Source organism: Gossypium hirsutum, chromosome A07, assembly GCF_007990345.1.
Source record: "Gossypium hirsutum isolate 1008001.06 chromosome A07, Gossypium_hirsutum_v2.1, whole genome shotgun sequence".
Taxonomy (NCBI): Eukaryota; Viridiplantae; Streptophyta; class Magnoliopsida; order Malvales; family Malvaceae; genus Gossypium; species Gossypium hirsutum.
In genome coordinates this window covers 43,669,656-43,680,811 of record NC_053430.1, presented here as the reverse complement: position 1 = coordinate 43,680,811, position 11,156 = coordinate 43,669,656, and the positions used below count along the sequence as shown (strand labels likewise).

The window sequence follows — 11,156 nt, the reverse complement described above, 5'->3', positions numbered from 1 at the left end:
TTTACATATGGCTATCATATATTATTGCTCAACTACAACTACAATTCACAGCTGTAATAAATTAAAAGAATCCACCTAATTAACAATTTATTACCACCAAAATTTATTAATTTTGCCAACTAATTTATGACTATTATTTATTATTATATTTTTACATAATACCTAAATAATAACCAAAATTGTAATGATTGAGAAAATAAAGCGCGTTCAATCTCAAAAGAGAAACATTTAGACTGAGGCACCAAATACTTAGCGCTCACATTAAACTCCATTGAATTCCCACAATGCTCTCCCATCTAACTATAGCTATCTACTTTGTCCTATAAAAGGAGATCCTCCTCAACCACAGAGGCAAGACATCATAGAGTGATCTACTGAGTTAAGAGTTTCAATTCTTCTACTTATTATAGTTAAATATCATATATGGCCAAGTACTTGAATGTTGTGCTTGTTCTTGCTCTAGTAGTGGTTCAAGCTACTGCAAGGAATGTGCCTAGCGATGCTGCTGGTCTCAATGACCAAAAGAACCTCCTCACATACGGTGGCATTGGCGGCTACTCTGGCATGGGTTCAAATGGCATGCCAATGGGTGGAGTTGGGAGTGTTGGTGGTATGACTGGCCTTGGTGGTACAGGTGGGATGGGCGCCATGGTAGGTGTTGGGTATGGAGGTGGGCCTGGCGCTGGTGGTGGAAATGAAGGTGGTGTTGGCATTGGCAATGCGCCTGGTGTCGTCCACTTTCCTTGAACTTTGCTGGATGGTTAAAATTTTAAAGCAACTAGTTTCTTGAACTTTGCTGGAGGGGTTTAAATTTTAAAGCAACTAGTCTAACTTACGTTAAAGAGTAATATTAATGTTGCTCTAGAGTGTGAAATGTTGTCCTGTGTTATGGGTTATGTGATAGGTCCATCTTTATTTTTTTTGTGTCGTGTTTTCTTTTGTTTTGTAATCCTTCATTGTCGTGGTTTTGTAGCCGACTTAAGGTAAATAAATTGATTTTGACAAGTTAGACTGATTGATATATATTTATATATACACATATGTGTCTCGGACCAGCCAGTTAACAACATGCATGGATGAGAAAAAGTTTTGTCATCAATAAGCTTATTATTTACTTACATATAAATTTAAAATCTTTATTTGATATATTTATTTTTCGCTTCATTCACACTACTTTGTTGTCAGGAACAAAACAGAGCAGAATCCAAATAAGAAAATTTATGCAGAAAAATTAAAAGCCTAGTTCCAGCAATAATAAAACACTAAACAAAGCAAAAATCACCACCTATTTTAAACACTTGTGTCAGATTCACACCCGCCAAAGCCAATGAGAACGTCATGTCATTACCATTCCTATTCACCAAAGAGAAGACAATGGTTCCAACCTTACGCTTAGCATATTCAATTTTTGAAAAAGTTGTCTGAAGCGACCAAGGTCTCAACCCCTTATTGATACACCAAGAGAACACCACCGAAGAGCCAACTTCAATTACTAGTGAATTAGAAGACTTCCAGTTTATAGATGCAAACACTTCGAGAGCCATTTTCACCGCTCCAATCTCAGCTTCCTCAACAACATATGAATCTGCAGCACCATAGAATAACCCTCTAGCAATCCCCTCCAAATCTCTCAAAATACCTCCACACCCCGCTTTGTCCTCTATCGCTATACCGCATACATTGAGTTTTAACCAACCATATGGAGGAAGTCTCCAAGAAAAAGCAGCAGAATTATCTTTGTGCGATTGGAAACACAAAAATTTATATACTTTTTCATACCCTTTTTAACTTAAAACCAGGCTATTCCGGTTAAATTCTTGTCGAAAAATAATTAAATATTATAAAATAATTAAATTATGTTAAAAATATGAAAAAATATGAATTTTAATTAATTTTATAGTTAATTTTGATTAAATTTGGTTATTTTTGACAGAATTACACAATTGGAGAAAAAGGGCCCGGTGAACACTGCGAGAAGAACTAAACCGAGAGTAATTTGAAGTATCGAGGCCAATTAATTTCCAGCCAAAGACGGTCCAGAAATGTGTATTAATTCATAATTAAATTAATTTTAATTTATTTCCTATTTAATTTAGGTTAAATGAATTAATTTTAATTAATTATGAAGAAAGAGCCTAGTGAACCGCACTGGTTGAACCGAATGGAGTGAGCCGAACCAGCCACTAATTGGGCTGACCAGAACTCTCCATTGGCTGACCCAAATCAGAAAATTAGCTGATAAAATATGCTTGCAAAAAGGCCCTTGAAAAACCTCCAAATTACGTTCAAACCCCACCTTTATTTTAGGCTTTGTAGATTTGCCCCAGCCTATTTTTAGCAAGGTTGAAAGCTTCAACCTTGCCATGTGTGTGGCCGGCCATGGGACGGCTCTCTTGGCTGCTGAATTTGCTATTTTTGGCAGCCATATTCAGCTATAAAAGCCACCCTATGCTTCCCATTTCAAAGCATCCCTCAACATCCCTCATTCCACAACATTCTCTTATCCTCTCTTCACTTCTCTCAAAGTTTCCTCTCCATTTTTCCATCCCATTTGCCCCTCCTCTTGTGCCGATTTCCTCTCTTGAGAAAGAGGTGCTCTTCAGCCATCTTGGGCTGCAATCAAGGATTCATAAAAGCCTTCCTCGGTGAAGACAACGGAGACTAAGAATGGAGCAACAGTCAAGCTGCAGAGAAACACTGGATTTGCTTTCTGTTCCCTTTCTTTTTTATTTCTGTTATTTTTATAATGAGCGTATCTATGAAAAATATTGTTGTTGAAATGGTTATTTTAATCAATTTATCTTGAATTTAATTCGTGTTGGGTTGATTATATTTTGCCTACTTGAATTATTAAATTAGTGTTTATGTTGTTATAGGCCTCAGTGAAATGCTTGATTAAGTAAAATCATGCTTAGGTTATCTGGCATTATAATTGTTTAGATAACTAAAGAATTAATTGTTTAAACGGATTGAAATTGCAATTAATGGACTCAGTACTTAATCAGTGCATGTTTAATTCTTCTAAGGTAACTGAAAATTAAATCAGCATTGTATTTGGCAATACATATGCCTTGCATAACTTGTAAGATTGTTGTGATTAAATTGTTTCAAGGTATGGCTACTTTGTTACTTCACAGAATCTTTTACATGTTTATTAATTTGAATTAATCAGTTGAATCGACATAGGAATATGCAAGAGATAATTTAATTCAATAAGTATGTATGTGCGATAGCATGTTTACTTTATTAAATCTATTTAGTCGGTTGAATTGGCATAGGGATATGTTCAAGAGATAAATGGAATTCTTTTAATTAGTAAATATGTTCATAAGTTAGCAAATTACTGGGTTGCCGTGAATTAATTCATAACAGCATAAGCACGAATTTAATATTTCTAAGTTAAAAAGGTATAATTAATCCAACACAGTTATGTCATCTTGATTAAATCTTAGTTGAAATCGTGCACTAGAACTCTTTTATTTTATTTAAATTGTTTGCTTAGTTTTAAAATCTTAGTTTATAAATCACTCTTTTCAAACCAAAATTATTTTTACCTCACCAAAGTGTTTAAATTAATTTCATAAATATTGCTTTTTATAGTCCCTGTGGATACGATAACTCGACATTTACTTGTCACTTTATTACTTGTTACGATTGTGTACACTTGCACATTTCCACCATTCCAAGTTTTTGGCGCCGTCGCCGGGGACTGTTTTTTTAAAAAAAATTATTTGTGAATTTATTTTTACATTTTGGTTCTTTTATTTTCCTGTTCAATTTTACTTACTTAATTAATTCTTCTCTGATTATTTTAGGTGTTTATGAGTATTGACCGAATTATCGACTTACTCCCAGTGGACCCTGAAATAGAACGAACCTTTCGCCAACGAAGAAGACAAGCGAACCAAAGAAGGACCGAAGAGATGAATTTCGAGAATATCAATCAAGGAAATAGAGCAAACCTTGCTCAAAATCTTATCCTTATTGCTGATGATAGGGATAGAGCTTTACGAAACTACACCGTGCCAGTTTTTAATGACCTTAATCCAGGTATTAGAAGACTCGAGAGCGAGGCACAACAATTCGAGCTGAAGCCAGTCATGTTCCAGATGCTTCAGACAGTGTGCCAGTTCAGTGGAATGCCTACTGAAGATCCTCATCTTCATTTAAGACTGTTTATGGAGGTGAGCGACTCTTTCAAGCTAACTGGAGTACCTAAAGATGCATTACGATTAAAACTATTCCCGTACTCGCTGAGGGACAGAGCTCGAGCCTGGTTAAAGTCACTACCACCAAACTCAATTTCTACATGGCAAGAGTTAGCAGAGAGATTTCTTGTGAAGTACTTCCCGCCTAGCAAGATTGCTAAGCTGAGAAATGAGATTACTGCTTTCCAAAAAATGGATGATGAGTCCTTGTATGAGGCATGGGAAAGATTCAAAGAGTTATTACGAAAGTGCCCTCATCACGGAATTCCACATTGCATCCAACTTGAGACATTTTACAATGGTATCAACACTCACACAAGGATGATAGTAGATGCTTCTGCTAACGGTGCTATCTTATCTAAGTCTTACAATGAGACTTATGAAATCATCGAGAGGATCGCCAGTAACAATTATCAGTGGCCAACCAATCAAGCAACGTCAGGAAGATGAGCTGCCGGAATCCATGAAGTGGACGCCCTCACTTCACTTGCATCCCAGGTATCTTCGATATCTTCAATGTTAAAGAATCTTATCACTAATGGGTCTAACAGTTTTGCAGCTCAACCACCTAACCAATATGAGAATATAGCCTGTGTCTATTGTGGGGAAGTACATGTGTTTGAAGAATGTCCGTCAAACCCAAAATCCATGTACTACATAGGTAATCAGAACTAGAACTGAGGAAGGCAAGGGTTGCAATCCAACTTTTACAACCCATTGTGGCGAAATCACCCCAATCTTTCCTGGAGTAACCAAGGGGCTGGAGGCAGTAACAACTACGCCCAACCTAGACCAACCCAGTTGCCTAGTTTTTCACAGCAAGTTCAGAAACCAGTTTAGGCTGAATCGTCCAATAGCTTAGAGAATTTATTGAAGGCATACATGGCAAAGAATGACGCCACTCTAAGGAATTTGGAGAATCAAGTAGGCTAGCTTGCTACTGAACTTAGGAACCGTCCACAGGGTGCTCTACCTAGTGATACGGAAAATCTGAGAAATCCAGGAAAGGAGCATTGTAAAGCACTAACATTAAGGAGAGAAAAAATGGTAGAGCTCAACATCATTGAAGCTGAAAGGAGCATGCTGAAGCTCAAGATTTGGAAGAAGTTCAACCGAGTGTTGAAGTTCCAGTTCCACTAGAACCAGAACCTGCAAGACCTGAAAAGGTAACCTCAGAACTAGCCAACTCTGATCAGCCAACCACTCCGTTAGCAGCAAAATTGCCGCTAAAGACAAATTAACTAGTACCAACTCCAGTATATAAACCTCCACCACCTTACCCACAAAGACTCCAGAAGCAAAAACATGAGGTCTAATTCAAGAAGTTCCTTGACGTACTCAAGCAACTTCATATCAACATCCCGTTGGTTGAAGACTTGGAGAATTTTAGACGGTCGCTTTGACGAAGGAATGCAGTGCATATCTTCAAGACAAATTACCCCCTAAGCTGAAGGATCCTGGGTGTTTTACCATACCATGCAACATTGGAACAACTTATTGTGGTAAGCCACTATGTGACTTGGGTGCAAGTATCAACTTGATGCTGATGTCGATATTTAAGAAGTTGGGGATAGGTGAAGTTAGACCTACTACGGTTACACTTCAACTAGCAAATCGATCCTTAGCACATCTAGAAGGAAAAATCAAGGATGTATTGGTACGTGTAGATAAGTTTATATTTCCTGCAGATTTTGTAATTTTAGATTTCGAAGCAGACAAAGAAGTACCAATTATCCTGGGGCGACCGTTCGTAGCAACCGGAAGGACACTTATTGATGTGCAGAAAGGCGAACTTACTATGCGCGTTCAGGACGATCAGGTAACATTTAATGTTTTCAAGTCAATGCGATTTTCTGACGCAATAGATGATTGTTCTGCAGTATCTGACTTAGAGGATTTCATAGTGGAGAAGGAACTCAACTCTGTTGAGGATCCTCTGGAAAGAATTTTGACATCAGACCCTCCAAGTGATGAATAGGATGATGAAAACTTAGTTTTGCTAGAAGCTAATCAAAAAGGATTTAATCCACAATCCCGTGATTGTTTCAGCAGAGTTAACTACTGAGCAAGAAGAGAAACTTATCTTAGTTCTGAAACAATTTAAGAAGGCTATTGGATGGACCATAGCCGTTATTCGCGGTATTAGTCCATCTGTATGCATGCACAAGATCATCTTAGAAGATGGTGAAAAAGAGATGATCGATGGACAACGAAGGCTGAACCCCATCATGAAGGACGTAGTGAAAAAAAAGATTATCAAGTGGTTAGATGCGGGTATCATTTACCCCATTTCAGACAGTTCATGGGTAAGTCCAGTCCAGTGCGTACCAAAGAAAAGAGGTATCATGGTCATAGAGAATGAGAATAACGAGTTGATACCGACTAGAACAGTTACGGGATAGAGAATCTGCATCAATTACCGGAAGTTGAACAAGGCAACTAGGAAGGATCACTTCCCTTTGCCGTTTTTAGACCAAATGCTGGATAGACTCTGTGACAGCCCTAAATTGACCCTAGTCGGGAAGTGGTTTCGGGACCGCTAAACCGAGTCACCGAAGCATTTGAATGTGATATTTATTGTCTAGAATATGTGAATATGAATGTGTGAAAGTTTTAAGCTTCGATTTAGTCGATTGCATGTGAATTTAGTTAATAGGACTTATGTGAGAAAATTTAGAAATGTGCTAGGCAAATGTAAGTGGCCTATTAATGCATGTTATAAGAATGAAGGGTTTGCATGTCAAATATCCATTTATTTTGAGTAGTGGCCAGCCATGGATGGGTCATAGATGATAATATGAATTTCCTATTAGCATTATGGGTTTAGAAAATAAAATAGTGAATTAAGAATGATAAAACATGAGGTGAGTGGGAGGAGAAACCAAAGTTGTCCCCCCCTTACTCCCCATTGCCGTGACTAGACAAAGAAAAGAAAAAAAATGTTCATCCTTTAACATCCTTGGCCGAAAATTCTAAGGAGGAAGGAAGAAGAAAGGTTGAAGAGGTTCGGCCATGCATGTAACTAGGCTAAGGTATGTTTGATGTTGCTCCATGAGATTCATGTAATTTTTAGTTGTTAGCTTGAGTTCTACCTAGCCCATGGTTTAAATCTTTGCTATGTAAGGGAGATGATAGAGTTTGAGTGCTCAACAAAAAGGATTGGATGTGAGTGTGTATGAGAATTTGAAAAAGGTAGGTCTTAGCAACTTCATGAAGCATTCGGCCATGGTAGGAAGTGGAAGAGAAATATAGTTGTTGTTCATGTTAGATGAAGTAGAGAAGTTGTGTGCTAAGGCCGAATGTGACTTTGAATATTATTGAGTAATGTATGTGTTTTGAATTGATGGAATGGAGAGGACGCTCTAATTTTGTTATGAACAATTATATGTTAAATTAAGGGTTGCTAAGTTAGCTATTAAGGTGAAGTGCAAATGTTAGTATTTGATTACTAGTGTATATAGGTGTTTTAGCCGAGCTTTGAACTTGAAACAAAATGGTAATTAGTCAATACAAGCGACCATATTTGTAGAATGTATTAAGCATATAATCGGCCTCAACATAGACATGCATATTCGGCCACATGAGGTAGATTGGTGTTGCATGTATTCAGTTAGAGGCAAGCATATTGATGCTTTTATCTTGGCTTAGATAATCGGCTAAAAGAGAGTGTGGGCTAATATGTTGAGTTGATTCATGATTTCATATATATATGACTCTAATGTCTAATGTATATATGGGTTAAGTACCTTGAGTTTCTCTTTTTGATGTTCAAATGATTAAATCAATTTATTTGTTAAATTAAGCTCAAGAGCAAAAGGGACCTAAATCCGATAAAGGGAAGGAAAAAGTGATCGAATAGCCGTCGAAATCGTTCGACAACATCCGAGGTAAGTTTTCGAGTAATGAAACTTAGTTTACGATATAATTAAGTCATGACGTATAATCATAACAAATATACGGTGATATAATGATTCTACTTGAATTATGTGTTGAGTTAATTAGTCTATACGTATGATGGGTAGCCGTATGTGCATAGAAATCATGTCATGAAGCAAGCCGAATCATGCTGTTCGTATGTGGCTATTGAGGCGAAAATGGGAATGCTTAATAATTGATTTGTGTTTGAATTCTAGTTATGAAAATGAAATAAAGATGTGTCATGATTTACTGATATGTGCATGAATATTCGGATGCTAACGGGGTTAAGTCCCGAAGACATTTGTGCTAGTGATTAATTCCGGGCTAAGTCCCGAAGGCATTTGTGCGAGTTACTAATTCCGGGCTAAGTCCCGAAGGCATTTGTGCGAGTTACTAATTCCGGGCTAAGCCCCGAAGGCATTTGTGCTAGTTACTATATCCGGGCTAAGTCCCGAAGGCATTTGTGCTAGTGACCATATCCGGACTAAGACCCGAAGGCCTTGTGCGAGTGGTTATATCCGGCTAAATCCCGTAGATAATTGGGTTTGGGAATGAGCGATCTTGCTGTAATAATTTCAATTAATACGCTCGTAAAATCCCAACAATGAGGTATGTTTCGTATGTGCATTGAGATAATTGATTCCTTCTAAATAGTACTTGCTCAATCGATTAACAAGCTTCCAGCTTTTAGTCTAGTTGATTTCTTATGTATGAATATAAGGGTTTGAAATGTGAAGTAGGTATGATTGTGAGAAAATGTGTATATGAAATTATTCGTTTAGTCGTATGAATGCTATACTTCAGTTGTGCATGATTTCATTGCTCAAAACTTACTAAGCATTAAATGCTTATTCTGTTTCTTTGATTCTCTGTTTTATAGATTTTGGTTCGTCAGCTATCGGACTCGGGATTGTCGAAGTCGAAGTCGTCCACACTATTAAAGCCCTTTTGGTACATTTTTGGTTGAACTCTGACAATGGCATGTATAGGACTACCCTTTTTGTTGTTGGTCATGTACCCTTGGTTTTGTATAAATTTGGATAGCCATGCGAAAATGGCTTATATACTCTTTGAGTATAGCATTATAATTGTTTTGTATGTTGTTCATTGAGAGGTATGGAAATGTTTAGTAACGATTAGCCATTGGAATGGTTAATCATGATCATTTTGGTGCTTTGTATGACAAATTCTAGTTGATTCTTGGAAAACCATGAAATAGGTAAAGTTTACCTTAAAAACAGATGCTGACAGCAGCAGTGGTGTGGATTTGAAAAATCACTAAAAGTAGTAGGAATAGAATTAAATAGTGAATAAATTATGTAATCGAACCTTGATGAATCTAATTTCATATGGAAGAAACGAAACAAACATATGAGTCGTATTTTAACAGATATTTAAGTTTTCGTGGAACAGGTCCAGAGCGATTTCTGGATCCCCTGCTCTGACTTTGGAAATTCACTATAAATTAACCAGAGATAGTTAGAGGTCATGCCATATATTTATAGATTCCTTTTTGAGTCTAGTTTCGTTAGAAACAAACGGCATAAGTAATAAAGAGTTGTACTGGAAGATATATAAGTCGTAACACATGAAGGTCAGAGCAGTCAAACCCTGAAATAGGGGAGAATTTAACTAATAAACTGTACTAATTGGCTTGACAAAAAATTCTAGAAAAAAATTTGTAGATGGATATATGAGTCTAGTTTTAGGTAAAATTTACGAAACTTCTTTTCGAGTTTTGGAACTCAAGATATGATTTTTAAGGTAACAGTGACGCAGTTAGCCAGCTTGTCTAGAAATTTTTAAAATGGACTGTGAAAATCAATGAAATAAGTCTGTAAATACCTCGTGTTTGACTCCGGAAACGGTCTCGGGTACGGGGTGTTACAATTTTATTGGTATCAAAGCTACGGTTTATTCGATTCTAGGACTACCGTAATACGTTTGGGTCTAGCTATACATGCCATTATGCGATTATTTGATAGTGTGGTGATTTCTGACAATTGAAAATGTGTTTATTTATAGTAATGGATCCCGATCCCAACCGAGCGGTAGCTGATGATCTTGAGAGTGTAGCGCCTGCTCCCGCACAAGGATCAACGCCGGCGGACTCTCAACCTATTGCTAGTAATCCGAACGATGAAGCTAGACAAGCTTTTTATAGCGTGATGAATGATTGGTTCAACCAATACATTCGAACTAATACGGCTGTTCCACAACCTCCATTCCCGACTAATACCACCCCCGTACCTACAATACCTCCGGCAACTGACCAAATAAGGTCAAATAAGCCCCCAGTTGATAGAATCCGAAAACACGGGGCTACTGAATTTAAAGCTACAGACAGCGATGATGCCGAGCAAGCTGAATTTTAGTTGGACAACACTATTCGGGTACTCGATGAGTTATCTTGCACACCCGATGAGTGCCTAAAGTGTACTATCTCCTTGCTACGTGATTCTGCCTACTATTGGTGGAATACGTTGACTTCTGTTGTGCCCAGAGAGCAAGTAACTTGGGAGTTTTTCCAAACTGAGTTCCGGAAAAAGTATATCAGTCAGAGATTCATGGATCAAAAACGGAAGAAATTTCTTGAACTTAAACAAGGTTCCATGTCGATTACCGACTATGAATGAAAGTTTGTAAGGCTTAGCCGGTACGCTCGAGAATGTATCTCTTCAGAAGCCGTGATGTGTAAACGTTTCGAGGATGGGCTGAATGATGATATAAAGCTCTATGTTGGCATTTTGGAAATCCGAGAATTTGTGGTACTTGTCGAGCGAGCTTGCAAAGCCAAGGAGCTCAGTATGGAGAAAAGAAAAGCTGAGGTGGGAGCAAAGGAGTTTCGTAAGAGGTCTTCGGGGAAGCCCTTCCAACAGTCATCGAAGAAATTTTGATATGACTTAGGCCGGTCTAGAGACACTTCGGGTTTTTCTAGACGAGATCGCGACCGACCCCCTGTGAGTGCACGAGTCACTTCGGTCGCTAGTATTGTGGTAAATGGCATTCGGGGAGTTGTAGATTCCATGA

General features: G+C 37.8%; 1 protein-coding gene and 1 non-coding gene across 2 annotated transcripts; one reads left to right on the top strand and one right to left on the bottom strand.

Annotated features, from left to right (window-relative positions):
• The first annotated feature begins 299 nt into the window (after positions 1-299).
• LOC107943093 (glycine-rich protein 5) lies at positions 300-1,009 on the top strand. The gene has a single exon (XM_016876823.2). The coding sequence runs from the start codon at positions 424-426 to the stop codon at positions 745-747; it is 324 nt and encodes a 107-aa protein (XP_016732312.1). The 5' UTR covers positions 300-423; the 3' UTR covers positions 748-1,009.
• A 3,358-nt stretch (positions 1,010-4,367) lies between these two features.
• Positions 4,368-4,474, bottom strand: LOC121204291 (small nucleolar RNA R71). Its single transcript, XR_005899219.1, has one exon. It is a non-coding gene; the product is annotated as a small nucleolar RNA R71 (small nucleolar RNA).
• Positions 4,475-11,156: the final 6,682 nt, after the last annotated feature.